General features: G+C 35.0%; 2 protein-coding genes across 8 annotated transcripts in view; one reads left to right on the top strand and one right to left on the bottom strand.

Moving 5' to 3' along the window:
• VRK2 (VRK serine/threonine kinase 2) overlaps positions 1–8,050 on the top strand; it is a 104,028-nt gene extending 95,978 nt beyond the window's left edge. For all 4 annotated transcript variants that reach the window (XM_049651512.1, XM_049651510.1, XM_049651514.1 and 1 more), the window contains one exon: positions 7,719–8,050. In XM_049651512.1, the coding sequence (XP_049507469.1) occupies positions 7,719–8,021 (303 nt within the window). In that variant the 3' untranslated portion in view covers positions 8,022–8,050. The remainder of the gene's footprint in view (positions 1–7,718) is intronic.
• The window catches only part of FANCL (FA complementation group L), an 85,102-nt gene continuing 71,662 nt past the window's right edge, over positions 7,623–21,062 (bottom strand). For all 4 annotated transcript variants that reach the window (XM_049651515.1, XM_049651516.1, XM_049651518.1 and 1 more), the window contains 7 exons: positions 15,683–15,833; positions 11,482–11,565; positions 10,953–10,998; positions 10,793–10,874; positions 9,831–9,947; positions 8,436–8,507; positions 7,623–8,128 (listed from right to left, as the gene is read on the bottom strand). In XM_049651515.1, the coding sequence (XP_049507472.1) occupies positions 8,093–8,128; positions 8,436–8,507; positions 9,831–9,947; positions 10,793–10,874; positions 10,953–10,998; positions 11,482–11,565; positions 15,683–15,833 (588 nt within the window). In that variant the 3' untranslated portion in view covers positions 7,623–8,092. The remainder of the gene's footprint in view (positions 8,129–8,435; positions 8,508–9,830; positions 9,948–10,792; positions 10,875–10,952; positions 10,999–11,481; positions 11,566–15,682; positions 15,834–21,062) is intronic.

Below are 21,062 nucleotides of genomic sequence, written 5' to 3' on the forward strand. Positions count from 1 at the left end.
TGGCTCAGGACATGATCTCACCGCTCATGAGTTCAAGCCCCGCATGGGGCTCTGTGCTGACAGCTCAGAGCCTAGAGCCTGTTTCAGATTCTGTCTCTCGCTTTCTCTGCTCCTCCTGTGCTCACACTCTCTCTCTCAATAATAAACATTTAACAAAATTTTAAAGTAAATATTTTAGAGAATTCTCCAGTGAAACCATCTGGGCCTAGAGATTTCTCCTTTTCACTATGGATTCAATTTCAAGAGTAGTCAAAGTTCTCTGCAAGCAGCCAAATAGTTAAATATTTAGGTTTTATAGGTCACATGCTCTCTGTTACAACTATTCAGCTGTACACCATAGTACAAAAGTATCATATACAATATGTAAACAAATGAGTCTAGCTGAGTTCCAACAAAATTTTATGGCACTGAAGTTTGAATTCCATAAAATTTTCTAATCAGAAAATGTTTGTTCCAACCATTTAAAAATTTAAAATTAATTCTTAGTTGGTAACTCTACAAAACAGGCTGGATTTAGACTGGGCAGATTTTCCTATTCTTTGTTTCAACTTGATTTTTGGTTTATTTTCCTTTTTCTAGTTTAGGTAGAAGGTTAGACTATTGTTTGAGCCCTTTCATTTTTTCTAATGTAGGTATTTAATGCTATAAATGTCCTATTAAGTATTGGTTTAACTGTATCCCATAAATCCTTATGTAATGTACTTTTCTTGTACCTATAATTTTATTTATTTATTATTTATTTACATTTATTTATTTCTGAGAGACAGAGACAGAGCATGAGCAGGGTAGGGGCAGTAAGAGAGGGAGACATAGAATCAGAAGCAGGTTCCAGGCTCTGAGCTGTCAGCACAGAGCCCAATGCAGGGCTCAAACTCAGGAACTGTGAGATCATGATCTGAGCAGAAGTTGGTTGCTTAACCGACTGCACCACCCAGGTGCCCCTAATTTTACTTATTTTTTAACGTTGATTTGTTTTTCAGAGAGAGAGAGAGCAAGTTGGGGAGGGGCAGAGAGAGGGGGAAATAGAGGATCTGAGAGCAGAGAGGCTGATGTGGGGCTCAAACCCACGAGCTGCAAGATCATGACTTAGGCTGAAGTTGGATGCTTAGCCAACTGAGCCACCCAGGCACCCCAGTACTTTTAATTTTGTACTTTTTCATGAGACTTCTTTTGATGCCTTGGCTATTAGGAGTGTGTTAATTTCTAAGTGAAGATTTTTTCCATTTTCTTTGTTACTGATTTCTAATTTATATTATTGTCTGAGAACATATTTTGTATCATTTCAAATTTGTTAAGGTTTATTTTTTGACCCAGGGTATGGTCTTAATGAGAGATTAAAGAGACCATGCATTCTACTGTTTTGAGGTGTAGTGCTCTATAAATATTATCAGATCCCATTGGTTTGTGGTATTATTGATTTTTTTTTTCTATAGCTTGGCTAGTTAGCTCTCTTGTAGTTCTATTAATTCCTGAGAACAAGGTTTTCTAATTAGAAGGATGTGAGGTATACTTTTTTTTTTTTTTTTTAATGCATGATAGTGATGGGTCAGTTGGGCTCCTATCCACAACATTTGAGGCCAAAGAGACATAGAGGGTTGCTGCTTTTTGCTAATGTTTGCTTAATGCAGGCTGGGCATGGTCCTTAGGGCTCTACTGCACAATGTCCACAGTGTCTGTTGCAGAGGAAGAGAGGCACTACTTATGTTGTGTGAGTGCAGGGAAGGACAGTCTACAAGGCTCTACCCTTTGGTCTCCAGAGTATCTGGGAGAGAGGGAAGGAGAAGTCAGTTCTCAGTAGTACAGGCTGGGCATTGACAGGGCTCTGTCTCATAATTTCCATAACGCCAGTGGAGAGGGTACTGCTTTGTTAGTGTGGGGTTGGTCTTTTGACAGGGCTCCACTTTAGTCTCCTCAGTGCTTGGTGGGAAGGGTAGGTGTGCTCCCTGGTTAACGCATGGTGGTGACACCTGACAGGACTCTACCCCAGTTTCCACAACCCCTAGTGGGAAGTGGGAAGGGTACAGCTTCTTTCATGGTGTTCACCTAAAGTACAGCAGGTATAGGAGACAAGTGTCCTGAACCGTATACTTGCCCTCCTGCTGATCCACTGTTTAAAGACAACAGGCTTTTCCTGGACTTTTTTGTGTGCACAGTGTTGTTTTCCAATTGTAGATTGCATTGTGGCCCAGGCTGGGATAAATAGGCACCAAAAAAAAAAGGTGGTTGGGATTGGGATGAGACTTGGGGCTGGGTCATTCTGTGTGTTCTAAGGTCCTTATCCAGTCTGCCTTCTATTCTATAACTTTCAGAATGTTGTATTAATTTTTGTCTAAAATCTTTAGTAGTAATTAGAAGGAATAAAGTAGAATGTACTTACTGTCTTGGCTGGGACTAGATGCCCCTCACCTTCATTGTGAAGGCCTCACCTGACATGAGATTTTTCGTTCTGAATTTAAAAATGTTTCTTGTCATCTTGTGTTTTTTTCCGATGAGAAGTTAGCAGTTATTCTTATCATTGACCCTATGTATAATGTGTCCCTTCTGGCTTTTAATATTTGCTTTTTATCTTTGGTTTTCTAGAGATAGTTGTCTTTATGTTTATTCTGCTTTGGGCTCATTGAGCTTTTTTCATCTGTGGGTTGGTAATTGTCATCACTGGAAGTTTCAGCTAGGATTTGTTTCATGCCTCAGTCCCTCTTCTCTGAGATCCAAATACATGCAGTTAGAATTGTCTACCTTCTCTCACAGGCGTTTTCGGAGGCTCTGTTCGTTTTTCAAATTAGTCTTTTATTTTGCTGTGCTTCATTCTGGTCCTTTGCCTGGTCTCTACCTATTTAACCAGTGGATGTTTAACTTCATTTATTGTATTTTTCCATTCTGGAAGCATTTTATATTTTCCATTTCTCTGCTGAGTCTCTCGATCTGTTCACTAATTATGTTTAACTTTATATTTAATTCCTTGAACATACTTATGTAGTGGTTTTATTGTCCCTGTTTGATAATTTTACCATCTGGGTCACATCTATTTCTCTTCTTCTCCTAGTTATGGGTCACAGTTTCCTGTTCCTTGTGTGTCGTAAAAGTTTTATTATTCGTTGAATATCATGGCTGCTAGTCAGTTCTTGAAACTCCACATTTTATTGTATTCCTTTAAAGAGTACTGACTTTTGTCCTGGTAGACAAATGATTTATTGGTGGTTCAACTTGATTAGTCATGTCTTCACTTCATTTAGGCTTTTTGAAGGCTGGACTAAGGTAAAGATCATCTGAAACTGTAGCCTTTATCAATCTGGGTGTTTTCCTCTCCTCCAGAATCACAGCCTTGTTTTCTCTGTGTGATAAGTTCCTTCATATATTTTGTCCAACTCTATTGTTTTGTATTCATTTCATGGGCTTTTCACAGCAGGAGGGGAGATCTGATGCCCATTATTCATGGCTAGAACTAAAAAGGGTATTGGTATTTTTCATAGCTTCCTAATTGACTCTGACATGCATTCAAGGCTAATAACTTGCTCAGAATTCAAGGTTTCTCAGCAGCACCACTCTGGGCTTACTGAGCTGGCTGTCCTGTACACTGTAAGCCATCTCTGGCCTTTATCTAGTAGATGCCAATAGTACTTCCTCCCAGTTGTAGTACCTAGAATGTCTCCCAAAATTGTTAAATGTCCTATGGAGCACAAGTGTCCCAGGTTCAGAAACACTATACTGACTAGGATTATTGTATGCCTTAAGCCTCTGCTACTAAAAGTCTGCTGTGCCAACCAGCTGCACTGGCATCACCTGGAGCTTCTTAGAAACACAGAATCTAAGTCTTATCTTAGACTTTCTGAATGAAACGTGTATTTTTCATGTTTGTTATTTTTGAGAGAGAGAGTAAGACAGAGGATCCAAAGCAGACTCTGCACTGACAGAAGAGGCCAGTGTGGGGTTCAAAACTCACAAATCGCAAGATCATGACCTGAACCAAAGTTGAGGCTTAACCACCTGAGCCACCCAGGCTCCCCTGAGATCTGTATTTTAACAAGATCCCAAAATGATTTGTACGCTTTTTCTAATGTTTGAAATACTATGCCATAGACCAGAAAGCTTTTTCGTAAAGAGCCAGATGGTAAATATTTTGGGTTTACAGCCTAGCCTTTGTCAGAAACAATTCAACTCTGCCATTGCAGTATAAAAGCAGCCATACACAGTAAAATACAAATGAGTGTGGCTGTGTTCCAATCAATCTTTATTCACAAAACAGGCAACTCACAACATTTTACAACCTATGCCATAGACTATCTTGCCCAAGCAGATCTCTCAGTAAGCCGAAGACAACTGGTGGTTAAATCCTTAGATGAGGGCCTTCCCATTTGATATCAGTTGTTGCTTAAAGAGAGACTAGGTACACAGACTTCTCTAGTGTGTAACCAACCTTGAAATTTTAGTAGCTTGACTTCTGTTCTTACCTGGATGGGGATATCGTCTACTTCTACATGTAAGTTATTATATGTAAATGCTACTTGTTAGCTAACTAGTGGCTCTCCTTCTTTAAAAATCTAAAATTTGATGGCGTATTTCTTTTTCTTTGTGGGAGAACAATGCTTTAGGGGGCCACAGGAGTAATTATTTTGCCTTTAGCAAATAAAACTGACAAAATTTTTTTTTAAAGTAGGCTCCACACCCATGTGGGGCACGAATTCATGCCCCTGAGATCAAAAGTCACGTGCTGTACACCCTGGGCCAGCTAGGCACCTCTAAAGCTGAGAAAACTTTAGGACAATTGGGATAGTGTGTCTTTATTAGCTCTCAGGCAGTAAAGAGTAGCTTAAAGTTAGTTATTTGACTTTTAATGATTTCTTCTAAGTAGAAAAGTTAAAGGGCCTTCCTTCAAGACCTCTATTTTGTTTTGTATACCTTATGTAGAAGGTAATTACTTCTTGCCTTCTAAAACTGCATCCTGAAAGTGACTTTTAGGGGGGTAAAAAAGGCTCTTTGAAGAATGGTGGTTTAGAGGTCAAGAAAGTAGCTATTGTGAAGAATGATGGTATTACATCAGATGGTTGAAGATTGAAATATTTTGCCTTGTTTTTTAATTTTTTCCTCCTAAGTTACTTGATAAATAGTACAAGGACAGGGCAGGGCAGGTCACCAAAGTGAAGCAGAAACAGAACAACTCATAACCAGTTAAGATTAAAGCAGGAAACTGATTAAGAGCTCTGGCTAACAGGAATGGTGTAAGAAATTCCTGGAACTTGCATATATCAATAATATTCAGTCTACAGTGGTTGGTATGTTCCCAGAGCTTTCTATGAGACATGCCACAATATCCACCCTGGGGCAATTTCCTCTGGTTGTGAACAGCCAATTCCTTTATCCAATATATGGCATGTAGGTCAGGTAAAGGGTTCCATGTCATGATAAAGGTTGGGAATGACTATTTTTATTTTTTATTGTAGTAAAAAGCAAGTAACATTAAACTTAACCGTGTAGTTTAGTAGTGCCAAGTATATTCACACTGTTGTGCAAAAGATCTCTAGAACTTTTACATCTTGCAAAATTGAAACTTTAGACCCACTACACCAACTACCCTCTACCTTGGCAACTACCTTTCTGTTTCTGTTATTTTGACTTCTTTAGATATTTCTTGTTAGTGGAATCATAGATGTCCTTTTGTGACTGGCTTAATTTGCTCTTCAGAATGTCCTCAAGGATTGATCCATATTGTAGCATGTGGCAGGCTTTCCTTTTTTTAAGGCTGCATAATATTCCATTATATGTATATATTCTTTATTCATCTGCCCATAGGAATCTGGGTGCTTCTGCCTCTTGGCTAATAATGCTATGATGAACATGGGTGTACATATATCTCTTCAAGACACTTGAGTTCTCAATATATACCCAGAAGTAGGATTGCTGGATTATATGGTAATTCTACTTCTAATGTTTTGAGGAACTTCTGTGCTGTTTCCCATAATGGCTACACCATTTTACAGTCCTCTGAACAGTACACAAGGGTTCCAATTTCTCTGTATCTTCACCATTTGTTATTTTCTGTTCTTTCGATAATGGCCTTAAAGGGTAAGATGGTATCTCATTATAGTTTGATTTGCATTTCTCTTGCAATTGGTGATGTTGAGCATCTTTTCATATGCTTTCAGAGAACTGTCTATTCAAGTCTTTATGTATTCTGGATACAAATCCTTTATCAGATAAATGATTTGCAGAATTTTCTCCCAGTCTGTGAGTTGTCTTTGAATTTTTTAAATGATGTCCTTCAATTATGTAAACTTTTATTTGCTTTTGTAAGTTTGATATTATAGAGAACACTTTACCTGACCCTAGATCACAGATTTTCTCCTGTTTTTTTTTCCTTAAAGTTTTAAATTCCAGCTATATTTACAGTTACAATTTGGTTCTCGTCAACTTTTGTACAAAATGAAGTAGGTCTAAATTTATATTTTTACAAGGATGTCCAGTTGTCTCTGCACCTTTGTTGAAGATTACCTGTCCCCACTGAATTGCCTTTGTACATTTGTTGGAAACCAATTCCTCATGTATGTGAGAGTTTTCTTCTGGACTTTCAATTCTATTCCACTGATCTGTATGCCTGTCCCTATGCCAGGACCATACTGTCTTGATTAGTCTAGCTTTGTGATTAGTTTTCAAATTGTGAAGTATGTTTTTCCACTTTGTTCTTGACTGTCAAGGTTGTTTTAGCTATTCTGGGTCCACTGCATTTCCAAAGCCTGATTGGATTTTGACTGGGACAGTGTTGAATCTATAGATCAGTTTGGGGGAAAATTGTTTTTTTGTTTGGCTAAACAATAACTGCCCTATGTAATCACCGCTCCTTGTGGGAGTTCTAGGCTCTGAATTCACATATATCAGGCCCTCCGTGAGACAGGCTCATTCCAGAAACTGAATTCTAGTAACAGCTGATTCTTCTTAGAAATAGGTATTTTGCTTCTTGCTTTATGGAATTTCACAAATACCTGATTTTCTCTGAGTGTATTCGGAGGTTTATTTATAATGATATCCTCCTTCATACCTCCACGGGTGGACAGCTTGACGCTGCTTTCCAAACAGTGTGTTCTAAGTCCCCACCAAAGAACAAGGGTCATGTTGATCTTCTTGAGTCTTTGGCAACATCCTCTGACAAATTTTGTCGTATGCTCCTAGGCATTCCAGTTTAACACTGCAAAACTGTAATCTGTGGAGACTTTTTCCTTTTTGGCTAGGAAATGAGCATCTTTTCTTGGATCAACGTTCAGGACAAATAAGGATTTTAACCAACTTTCTTCTTAAGGTCTGTTATTGGGAGATGTCATTCTCTGGCATCCAGGCAGGAGGCTGCTCTGTGGACGTGCAGCACTGCCACCAACATCTCGCTCTGCTGCCACGGCTGCCTCAGAATCACTAATTATTAATAACCAAAAAGCTTTCTAATCGTGACTATCTTGCCCACATAAGATTTGTCTTGCCAAGAAAATTCAGGTTTCATATTTCGTTGTATTTTTAGAGGACAAATTATAAGATGGCCTATTGCCTGATTTAAAAGAACCAATCAGTTTAACTAGATTTGGGTTGGTTAATGGGATAAGTACTTCATAAAAAACTTCTCAGGAAGAATATGCAAAAAATTTGTTCGTTTTGTGTAACATGTTTTATTTAGAACTCTTAGAGTACACAGTATAAGGATAACTCAAACCTAACACAATATATATACTTTTCCATAGGAAAGCACAAAGAGAAGACAAAAGTACTGTGAGTCTCAAATTCTGAATGAAAGAAACCGTTCTCCACAAAAACCCAGCTCTATACAGTTCCCAAATTCACTTTACAAACCATATCAAGATTTTATCAGTCCGTATATACTCGACAATTCAAGATCTTCATCTTGGTATACATATACTTCTCCAACCGGAATGGAGGTCAGAGACTCTACTCTCAGTGAAGAGACAGTTACCGACGTGTATTATTACGGCTTTATTGTTCTTTTTCTTTTGATTTTAGTAGGTCTTACTTTATACTTTCTCTGAAGATATCAAATAAAATCCTTTTGATAATTCTTAAGGTTGCCAGTTCTTCACAGAAATGTTACATTCTTATTTTAGGATTTCCTCCCAGACATTTTCAAGGTAATTGGCTTGTAAAAAGAGAATACAATTTAACAAAGTCAGTTTGTGGACATTCTAAAAATTAAGATTGCTTTATTGTAGAAAACAGTGTCATGATACAGTTTGAAAAATAACTTTTTTTGATCAAAGGAGCAATTTAAAAAACAAAATGTCATTGACAGGGACAATTTTACCCTTTTTGTTTCTTACCACATAGAATAACAGAAGTAACAAAAAGTTTTGGATAAGCTGATATACTATATGCTTATCTATCTTCCAAAGCACACTATTAAAAGCTAGGCATATTTTATGAAATTTGATTAATGATTTCCTTACCTTACTACAATATGGGCATTCACCAAATATGATGTTAAAACTCTGTCTACTAGTCAACAGTCCTCTCAACCACTGAAGATTTTAAAAAGAGAAGAAAAAGGGAGCAATGTCAGCATGATTACACATTACAGATACTCTAAATTCATTTCCTTTATGATTACATATATTTTTATTCCAAAAGATTTACCTTCTTAATTTTATTTTACAAAAAGTAAGGGGAACATTTCCTGGCCAATACCAGACTAGTAGTATGCTGAATAATAAGGGGAGACCACCACGAATTTCGGGATCTATACCACTGGTTTATAGCCAAATTATGGGCCCCTTTATGCATTTTCTCAACATCCAAAATAGACACAAAAATAATGTACACAAGTCAATGGGGTTCACAGACTTGACCTGAAGTCATTAATTACAAATTAAGAACTCTTGCTGTAAAAGATACTGTAAGCTCGTGAAAATTTAGGTCTCAATTCTGGTCTTAATCACCAATAGTGGGTTAATTCTCAATCCACTAATTATAAGCACGAGGCAGTCCATTTTTAAAAATTAAATGAATATTCATTATTATAAAAGAAAGCACATGTTCCCTTAAGAGTATCTCTATAATTAGACCTGGTATTTTGTGAGTTTATAGAAGGTGAATTGACATCTCTAAGTTCTCCATTCTTAAAGTGCAGGTAACACCAACTGCTTGCTACCTCTAATCACAAAAACAAGAGGTGATATTCAAGAAGACTGAACGCACTATACAACTGAAGGTGTTTCATATATACATGCATATATAATCATGTCAACTGTGCCCTAAGATGAATGCTATAGAGATCAAATGACTATACACAGGAACGAAAGCAGACTTCACAGAGAGTAAATAATAAATAAAATGTCACTGAGAGTGCTGTGACATATCCAGATCACAAAACGCATTTTTCTCAATATCAAAAGTAAGATTATTACATTTATTCTATACTTAAATATACTTTGAAAAGTAACGGACACTCATTAGTGCCAGTTCCCTTTCACCTTATTGCTACCACTACTACTCCCACTTGGATGAGTGACAGTTTGCACTGTGGTCACATGAGATTTTCACTGAAAGATTCCAATGTAGCATCAATTTGATCTGTTATGCATCAGTAAGCAGCCCATGAATATATTCTGGATACATTTTCTCCCTTCCTAGGATACTACTTTAGGACATTTATTCACTCATTAGTGACCAGGATGAAGAAATGAAAGCACACGGGCATCTGGAAATGGACTGGTAAAGAAGCTAATGGAAAAAAGAGATTGCTATTCACTTCAACAGATTTTGGATTCTGTATATTTCAACATGCAGACTTGCTAGGTCATGGTAGCCAAAATAGTCTTAACAGCGTTATTTTTATTGTTTACCTCATATAAGCATATTTGATGGAAAGGCTGTGCACATTGGGGATTATCACACACTTGATCAGGAATGGCACCATCAAGTTGATATGAATAACAAATGCCACAATCCATAGAAAAATCCTTCAAAAGAAGAAATATTTATAAGCACAAGTGTTTAAAACACACAAGGTAATATAAGAAAGAATACTATGGGATAGACAAGATCAAATTTTCATACAAAGTTTTCATAAAGGTAACTATAGCATTATTTACAGAAAATACAGTTACATCACTACTTAACCCTTTAGAAAAGCGATTTGTAAGAGTGCTTCCTTTTGCATCCAGTAAGTGATACACACAGATATACTAAAAAACAGGTTCTATTTGGGGCTTAAGTAAATTTCCCACATTGTACATCAATATTATGCCAATGTAATATATAAAGATACTAATTGACATTAGCTAATGATTACTAAACTTCAAAATTCTTTAACTAAAGGAAGAAGACAAAAACATTCCCACCACTTTAATAGTCTACAACCTCTGCAACTTTATCAAAACTCAATCCCAAGTTTATCATTTTTGCAACACAGTGACATCTATTCATTTTCAAAAACTGTACTGCCATCCTTCACAAAATCCATCAAGCTAATTAAAACTTTATTTCAATCATCCATAAGCAGATAGTATTAGAATATCCAAACATCTCATTAGCTACTTTGGACCTTCCCCCTATTTTTAATAATAAAGATGTCTGTCATTAATCACTTCATTGCTACAAAGACCATGACAAAAGTATACTTAAACCACTAATCAAAGGTTAACAAATTCTTTGATGCTACTGTTGCTTGCAGTTCAGAAGTCTGTTACAATATTCTTCCAATTCCCTCCCTTTCAGCCTCATTTTTCTCTGGTGTCTAAAAGAAGAACATTTAACTTTCATTATGCTATGCTGTTTGGAATATCAAAGCACTCATAAAACTTACAGATTTTTCCAGGTTAGTGCGAGCTGGAAAATCTATTTCTAAAACATCTTTCAAATTTTGTAACAGACTATTTTCTGGATCCCTAAAAGCATGAAAAAAAATTGTTATTAAATTTGCAAAATAATAGAAAAATAAATATTGTGTTACAAAAAATACCTACCACAAATGTATGTTCCTGCTCAGCTTAATTCCAAGAGGTTTTACCACTTCAGAGATTAAAAAAAAAAAAAAAAAAACGTTTAAAAATGTAGTGTCTGCAGCTCTCGCTTTGTAAAGCCACATTTAGCACAGAATTTTTTTTTTTTTAACTGAGATATAATGGGTATATAATATTGTATTGCTTTTAGGTGTACAACATCATGATTTGGTATGTGTGTGTATTGCAAAATGATCACTACAAATTCAGTTAATACCTATTACCACATGTAGTTACAAATTATTTTCTGATGAAAACTTCTAAGATCTCTTAGCAACTCTGAAATATACTCTCTTGTTAAAACACAGAATTTGCTAATTATTTGACTGGAAAATCTAAATCATCTACTTAAAAAAACACAAAAGTACACAGTTCAGAATGATGAAACATTTTCATTTAAAATAATTACCATATGTTAATATTTTAGAATATTTTAACAGTGAAGACAAGAATTTTATGACTGTTAAAAACATTTAAATAGGAGATCTCATACCATGGTCAGCTCCAAGAAAGCAGCACTCAGGAAGCATAGTAGCATGCTTGGGGTCAACCTCTATATGTATTGAAGCATTATTCCCTAGAATAAAAGAACATTAAAGTTTATAGAAGTAGAAGTTCATCAAATAAAAAATAAAGCAGTATCTGGGTACTTACAGGAAAGATTAGCCAATGTGTTATGGGTTTCAATAAATATATAAATGTATTTATTTATAAAATATATTTATAAATATAATTTTATAGTCTAAAAGAAATGCACTTTGAAATTATGATTATGAATAAAGATTTGGGGATCCATCTAAAGTTTTAAAATACAGAGTCAGTCCATTAAGTTAATTGATTTCTAGTGAAATTCTGGTCAGAATTCTATTTTAGCTTAAATAAAAATTTTTTATAGAGTGATAGATCTTTAATATTAAAAGAAATCACAAGTTCAAGAAATAATTATCCAAGTGACTTCCATAACTTTCTTGGAAAGCACAATTATGGTCAGATGTAAAAAGACCAGCATACAATAAATTATGATTTGAGTTTTATGGAGTTTTATCGAAACATTTTCTATCAATAATCACTTCCAATGAAGTGGACTAAACGCTCCAATCAAAAGACAGAGGTTGTCAGAATGGATAAACAAAAGTTAAGACCTATCTATATTCTGCCTACAAGAGACTCATTTTAGACTTAAAGAGAAATATTTACTACACAAATGGATGTCAAAAGAAAGCCAGAGTAGCAATACTTATACTGGACAAACTAGACTTTAAACCAAAGACCGTAACAAGAGATAAAGAAGGGCACTATATCATAATAAAGGGGACAATCCAACAAGAACATCTAACAATTGTAAATATTTATGCACCCAACATGAAAGCACCCAAATATATAAAACAATAACAAACATAAAGGAACTAATTGATAATAACACAGTAATAGCAGGGAATTTTAACATCCCACTTATATCAGGTATCCAAATCAGCAAGGAAGTAAAACTTTCTGATACTCCATAGAGAAAACTCAAAAGACTCCTCCAAAAAACTGCTAGAACTTATATATGAATTCAGTAAAGTCACAGGATACAAAATCAACATACAGAAATCTGTTGCATTTCTATACACTAAAAATGAAGCAGCAGAAAGAGAAATTAAGAAATCAATCCCACTTACAACTACACCAAAAAAAAAAAAAAAGATACCTAGGAATAAACCTAACCAAAGAGGTGAAAGACTTGTACTCTGAAAACTATACAAAACACTGATGAAGGGAAACAGTGATACAAAAAGATGGAAAGACATTCCATGCTCATAGGTTAGAAGAATGAATATTGCTAAAATGTCTTTATTACCTAAAGCAATCTACACATTTAATATGCAATCCCTGTCAAACTACCATTAGCATTTTACACAGAGTTAGAAAAACAACCCTGGTATTTGTATGGAGCCAGAAAAGACCCTGAATAGCCAAAGCAACCTTGCAAAAGAAAAGCAAAGCTGGAGGTATCACTATTCCAGACTTCAAATTATATTACAAAGTTGTAGTGATCGAAACAGTGTAGTACTGGCACAAAATATAGATCAATGGAACAAAATAGAACACTCAGAAATAAACCCATAACTATATGGTCAATTAATCTTCGACACAGCAGGAAATAATATCCATTGGGAAAAAGACAATCTCTTCAACAAATGGTGTTGGAAAAACTGGACTATTTCTTACACCAAACATAAAGGGATGAGAACATCCCTTTGACGGTGGCTGTAGCAACTTCTTTCTAGAGATGTCTCCTGAGGTAAGGGACACAAAAGCAAAAATAAACTATTGGGACTTCAGCAAAATAAAAAGCTTCTGCACAGCAAAGGAAATGGTCAACAAAACTAAAAGGCAACCTACAAACTGGGAGAAGATATTTGCAAATGACATATCTGAGAAAGGGTTAGTATCCAAAATCTATAAAGAACTTATAAAACTCAACATCGCAAAAATGAATAATGCAGTTAAGAAATGGACAGAGGACACGAACAGACATTTTTCCCAAGAAGACATGCAGATAGCCAATGGACACATGGTCAACATCACTCTTCATCAGGAAAATACAAATCAAAACTTATCTTGATGAACACTGAGTAACATGGAACTGTTGAATCACTATATTGTACCCCTGAAACCAATATTACATTTTATGTCAACTGAAATTTAAATATTTTAAAAAAACATTTTCTGAATTCTTTTGCTCATTGTGAAGCTTTCCACTTCAACAATAGACTCAATTCACATTAAACTGAAACTGTTCGTTTAATAACAAACAACTAACCTAGTTTATAAGATCTAAGAAAAATCTATTTCTACTTGGCACTAGATTCTTTCATAAGTTCTATCTATACTGGAATATTGTATGGATTTCAGAAGTTTTACTTTTAAAGGCACATAGTATAACTGTATAAGGGCATTTGGATTTTATTTTTACAGTAAAAAGGACTTAATAAATTCTACACACCGTAACATTAGCTTTTGGTTAAGGTTGACAACAATATGAACACAATTATTACAGATCTGACAAAAAGGTAATCAAGTAAAAATGATATATAAAACATAAAAGTGCTATAATCTCATTTGCTTATACATTCTTTACCATGAACACAAATCCCATATTAGCCTTTAGCTATGTCATATACTAATGGCTTCACTTAATAATGAGTATATTATTTAATATATCTCAATTAGTTTGCTGAAAACTTGGTCTTCAAAAAGCATATCAGTGCCTGAAAGGGGATAAAAAAGAGCTATAGGTAAATACAGAGAAAGTGACTAAAAAGCAGGTTGTTTATGCTGAACAATGAGCAATATAATAAAAGTATATTTAATCATTACCTAATTAAAATAATTATTTACATGGGGCTATGAAGAAAATAAATTACTACACTATTTTGAAGAAAATATTTTCATTCTTAATATCTATTTGTTCACAAATATACCATTATTTGGTCAACTATTCAAAATTAAATACGGATTAAACTTTTTAGACTAAGTAACAATACTATTTGTACAACTGCTATACAACGGTATCTTCCTTTTCTCATAATTACATGTTACTTATTTTCTCCCAGATAATCTATTATGCCTGGGGAGAAACCATAAAAATTGCTAATGTGGATAGGACTCACAACAGAATTTCATAATATCTTTCAGAACATATGTCTTTTAACAATATATTTATTTAGGCTAAAAAAAAAAAAGAGAAGGGAAGACACAAATAGATATCATATGATCACCTAACTACACTATTTACTGTAAACTGAAACATAGTTTAAAACATCTAAAATCTGGAGAGGCTGAACTCAAAACTGACTTCATATATGGCTTGCTCATAATAAAAATACATAAAACTAATTTTATAATAAGAATATGGTAATGTTGCAGGGGTATTTACAGTTGTAACACATCTTATTCATTAATGTCACATATATTTATAGTAAATACTTAAAATATATTTAATTATTATTTTGTGCTTCCTGTTTACTCTTCAATGGCATGTATGGCCCACTTCAGATCCTTTCATCCTCTAAAGTTCATCAGAAAATATTCCCAGATCTGTTGATATTAATCTTGTCTAGTTTCATGGATGAAGATTTCATTATTTCTAACAGTTTCTTTTAAAAAATTTTTTTTTCTTAGTGTTTATGTAGTTTTGAAGGAGAAAGACAGCGCATGAGTGAGGGAGGGGCAGAGAGAGAGGGGGACAGAACCCAAAGTAGGCTCCAGGCTCCGAGCTGTCAGCACAGAGCCCAGTGCGGGGCTTGCACTCACAGACTGTACAATCATGACCTAAGCTGACGTCCAACACTTAACCGACTTGAGCCACCCAGGTGCCCCTATTTCTAACAGTTTCTTTTCCCAAATAATGGAAGTACTGAAAAACCTGTTCCACTATTTCTGAGCTACTAACAGCTGATTATACAGGATCTCTGAATGATACTGCCATTGGATCATCACCTTTTATAATGAAACACCTTAGTACTTGCCCTTTCTCCTGAAATATTTACATTCAAATACATAGGGCTAAATCAGAGCTCATTTGACTTCATGCAAAAAAAGTCTCACCTAAGGGTCCAATGTCCTCTTGAGCTCCATTTTCCTTAGTAATACAAAGTATAATCCAACATCTAAACAAACAAAAAGCCTCCTTAATCCCTTTTCCCTACCCAGTGCAATCCTGCGTGCTGTTGCACTCCTTGTAGGTTTTTCTGGCTCCAGTACCCAAGTCTTCTCGTCGATTTCATCCATAACATCCCAGAATGCTTTCAGTGATTCTAAGGCTGCCAAAAACTGACCGTAAATGCTTATTAAAGAGCTCTGTGAAAGACAGATAAAAGCAGAGTAAGTTGAATGACACTCTTATCAACAACAGATAATTTTTCACTTAAAATATCATTCAATTTAGAAATTTTAAGCTCTGTTTCACTTCAGCTAAAACTACCCTAGTAAACAAGAGTCAACTAACTGTCCCTGCTTCATAGCTCTTCACCTCCATTAGCATTAATAGAGTTTTTTGACTGTCATTGGGACTGTGCATCTTACCAGGAATAGTTTCTTTTTTTTTTTTAATTTTTTAATGTTTGTTTATTTTTGAGAGAGATCACAAGCAGGAGAGGGGCAGAGAAAGAGAGAGACACAGAATCTGAAGGAGGCATCAGGCTCTGAGCTGTCAGCACAGAGCCCAATGTGGGGCTCGAACTCATGAACCGTGAGATCATGACCTGAGCCAAAGTCAGATGCTTAACCGACTGAGCCACCCAGGTGCCCCAGGAATTGTTTTCTAAAGACCATATTTATTTTTATTATGATGTATTCTGTACTGTATTTATAGAATAGTAACTACTAATACAAGATGACATGTGTGTACTTTCTTAATGAATATACTATATACATATTGAGCATAGAGTCTATACAATTTTAATATGAAAGTTGTCAAGTTACCTAGTTTGTGCAGTTATCAAGTTAAATGCAGCACCACTTGTAATTTGATTACACATTAACTTTACAGACTTAATTAGGCAAAGAGTATAAAAAGGTTCTACATATATTTTCTCTACAAGGTTTTTATTGATTAAATTCAAATAATAATGGAGTACATTTTTTTTGGTAATATAGATCTATTAATGAGAATAATGCATCTTTCGGTAGGAGGGGAATAATGTTTAATTGGGGCTGAAAGTAGTGTTCCCTATTAACATAATCAATTGCAAATGTTTATCTGTTAATGCCTGTAATGAAACTTTACATATGTCATCCCTAGAAATGTCTTTTCTCACACACAGGTACTGTGTGGAGCATCTAAGCACTGCCAAATACGGATATAAATCCAGAAGCACTGGATTTAATAGAGACTATTCATTACTAGGAAGGCATCTGTGAATTCTATGAGGTTCTTTTTTTTTTTTTTTTTGAGGTAAAAAAATCAATGTATATCATATTAGTTTCAGGTGTACAGAATAATTCATTTGTATACACCGTAAAACAATCACAATAAGTCTGTCACACTATAAAGTTTTGAAAATTTTTTTCTTCCCTTGTGATGAGAACTTTTAAGATTTACTCTTTTAAGATTCTATTTTCAAATATGGAATACAATATTATAGATTAGGTTTAAAATTTCTTCTGAGGCTAAACTTTTAGCCAACGTCTGAATTCAGTTATTTCAGACAATATTCTATGGGAATTAACTTAAATACATTTTCACTAATGATAAGAACTAAAGTCATTACTGATTTTAAAAATCAATTTATAATTACTTTCAACTAAAGAGTTTCTCATAAAGTAGTATGTTTAAATGATACCAATACTTACTAAATATTTTATATAAAAAGCCATCAAAACTAAAAGTTTAAGAATTAAGGATCTTATTGTTTCAAATAAGCAAAACACATTTAAAAAAAATCACTGGAAATTCTACCAACATTATTTATCCAAAAACAGATACAAGACAACAATGTAAGAATACAGTATACCATGAGTGAGATGAAAAGGAAGTACTCACTTCCTTTAAGGTATATTTTGTACTCATATGTACTTAAGGAAAACCCATTTCATCCCATCACTTCAGTCAGGGTTCACACTTAGATGATTTCATGGCTCAGTTTCACAAAGCTAGTTTCAACTCTTCTAACCTTCTATACACAGGGGAAAAAAGTAAGAGTAGTAATGAGAGCTTAATACCTGCAAATAACCTTTTAGGATCCCTTTTAGCATACCTGTTCTCTTCCAATATGCTATACTTATCTATAAATTTAGATGCCAGAATCCGGAAATCAGAAACCAAACTTCCAAGTTTTGTTTTGACTTTACTATGGGCTGCACTTTATCTCCTCTTTCATTAAATGTGCCACAATTCTTTAGCTATGCAAACAAGAAACCAGCTGGGATCCCTGCAGATTGTTTTTTACACCTAATAAATTCATTAACTAAAGACCTGATTCTATTTTTAGCAAATTTCTTGATAACTCTATTTACCCTAGTATTTTTATGTACTATTAGGATAACCCCCTTAAAAAAATAAACAAGTCCTTGCAGAGGACAGTAAAAAGTATGTAAAATAATGCCCTTTTTCTTGTTTCCATATCCAGACATGCCATCACTATCTTCTAATACCCTACTGTGGAGTACCCTATCTAAAATGTAACACTGAACATATCAGTGTGCCTCATAAAACCATTTAAAACAACCTACTAACTGGTTTTTCCCCCTCTAGTCACATTCCCCTAACTCCCATTATTTATATTGCAATTAAGTTGATATTTGTATTCTGTAAACCTGATACTACCATTTCCTGGTTTATAACAAAACAACTTAAGTGCAGTTCTCAGTGATATTTTTTCTTTGTAATACCACCACTTAATGACAGCAACACAAACTCCAAAAGCTATTCAATAAATATTTGTTTAAGTAAATTGAAGTCAACTACTTGATATAAAAATAATCATTTATGACCTTCATCATTCTATTTATTAAGGCTACCGTTATTTACAAGTAGTTTGCAAATTATGTTTTATGTTACTGATTAAAACCCCAGTTCTTTATCGTGGCTTGCAATTAACATTGTTTAACATGTATACATAGATATGTTTACACAGAGTAAATTGAAATACTTTCCATGGGTATATTTACTGCTCCAAGCTTCAGTAAGCACGCTCTCTATACATGATCATTCCCAAGTTTCTTTAGGCCAAACAGACAACTCCAGAACTGCTCAACCATCACTATGTAGATAATCTCCACACTGCTAACAGACTTATTGCTCCACCCTGATCTCATGATCTTCCCAGAGAAATCCAACCTCCTAGGTCCACGTCCCCCACCCCCCAGGTGACAGGGGATACTACCTGCCCTATTGTGCAAACCAGAAATCTAAGCACAGATTACTAGTTAACTAGATCACTCAAACAACCTTGTAACTAAATTTTCTTCCTTTAGTCACAGTCTCCTAAAACTCATTATTTACACTGCAATTAAATTGATTTTTGTATTGTACAGATGTGATACTATAGTTTCTTTGTTTATAATAAGATATTGATCATCAGATACATATACAATAATCCAATTGCTGGACGGTACGTTGATTTTTTAATAGCTTTACTCAGATGTAAGGGATATACAAAGAACTGCACATATTTAATGTGTACAAGTTGATGAATATGAGCATGTGCGGTACAACCTGATACCATCATTACAATCAAAGTAATAAACCTACCCAACACTTCCCCAAAGGTTCCTTGTGTCTTTTTCAGGGGGTTTTCAGCGGTTTCAGTAACATAAGCTCTGTCTACCCTCTCAAGTTTTGAAATGCACAATACTGTATTGTTAAGTATAAGCATTATGTTGTACAGCACATCTCTAGAATCTGTTCATCTACCAGAGCTGAAACTTTACACGCACTGAACAACAACAACACCCTTCCTCCACCTTCCAGACCCCTGGCAACCACTACTGTAGTCTCTGTATGTGTGAGTTTGACTAAGTTAGATACTTCATGTTAGAAACATGCAATATTTGTCCTGCTGTGACTGGTTTATGTCAGTTGGCATAATGTCCTCTAGATTCATCTGTATTTTTGCAACTGGCATGATTTTCTCCTTTCAGGCTGTCTGTATATACTATCTTTTCTTAAATACCACATTCATTTGTTGATAGACACTGGGATTTTTTCCTGTCTCTTTGCTATTGTGAATAACACTATAATGAACATGGAGGTACAGGTAGCTCTTTGAGATTCTGATTTTAGCCCTTCTGGATATATACTCAGAAGTGGGATTGCCAGGTCATACAGCAGTTATATTACTTACTTTTTGGAGGAACATCCACACTGTTTTCCATTGTTGCCATACCATTTTACACTCCCACCAATAGTGTACATACAGGGTTTCAATTTCTCCATATCCTGTAACACTTGGCATTCATTTCACTTTTTTTTTAAATGTTAATGTTTGTTTATTTTTGAGGGAGAGAGAGACAGAGACAGAGTGCGAACTGGGGACAGGCAGAGAGAGAGGGAGACACAGAATCTGAAGCAGGCTCCAGACTCAGCTGTCGGTACAGAGCCCGACGTGGGGCCCAAACTCATGAACCGTGAGATCATAACCTGAGCTGAAGTCAGATGCTTAACTGAATGAGGCACTCAGGCACCCCGTTTTTTTGGTTTTTAATAGCCATCCTAACAGTTGTACAGTGGTATCTCATTTTAGTTTTGATTTGCATTTCCTTGATAATTAATGAAGGTGAACATCTTTTCATATCTCTGTTGGCGATTTGTAGGTCATCTTTGAAAAAGTATCTGTTCAAGTCCTTTGCCCATTTTCTAACCAGGTTATTTGTTTTTTTGCTGCTGAGAGGTTTCTTACGTATTTTGGATGTTAACCCCTTATCAGATACATTGTTTTCAAGTATTATCGTCAACTCTATAGGATGACTTTTCATCCTGCCGATTGTTTCCTTTATTGTGCAGTAAGTCCCTTAGTTTGATACAGTCCCACTTGTCTCTTTTTGCTTTGTTGTCATTGCTCTTGGTGTCATAATCAACAGATCATTATCAAGACTAATGTCAAGAAGTATTCCCCCTATGTTTCTACTAGGAGTTTTATACTTTCAGGTCTTATATTTAAGTCTTTATTTTGAGTTAGTTTTTGTGTACAAATGCAAGGTAAGGGTCCAATTTCCCTTTTTCATGTGGATATCCTATTTCTCAATACCATTTGTTCAAAAGACTCTTCTTTTCCAAAGTCAGTACCATAATGTCTCTTTCCTTTCTCTCCATTTGTAACTAGATCTATATTTTAAAAATCTATAATTACCTATTTCACTGTAAACCCAAGAAAAGTTAACCAAAAACCAAAATAGCCACACAGTATTTTCACAGTGACATCTTCCATTTGAAAGGAGCAATGTCCACTTCTGGCATGCCTGACTGTAAACGGGGTTCTACTTAACACAGTTCTACTTAAAACTAATTCTGCATTTTGAACAGAAAATGAAAGATCCAAAGAAAATGGCAGTAAGAAAAAATACAACAATAACCCTGAAACTAGAAGT

This window comes from Panthera uncia (assembly GCF_023721935.1).
Source record: "Panthera uncia isolate 11264 chromosome A3 unlocalized genomic scaffold, Puncia_PCG_1.0 HiC_scaffold_11, whole genome shotgun sequence".
NCBI classification, from domain to species: domain Eukaryota; kingdom Metazoa; phylum Chordata; class Mammalia; order Carnivora; family Felidae; genus Panthera; species Panthera uncia.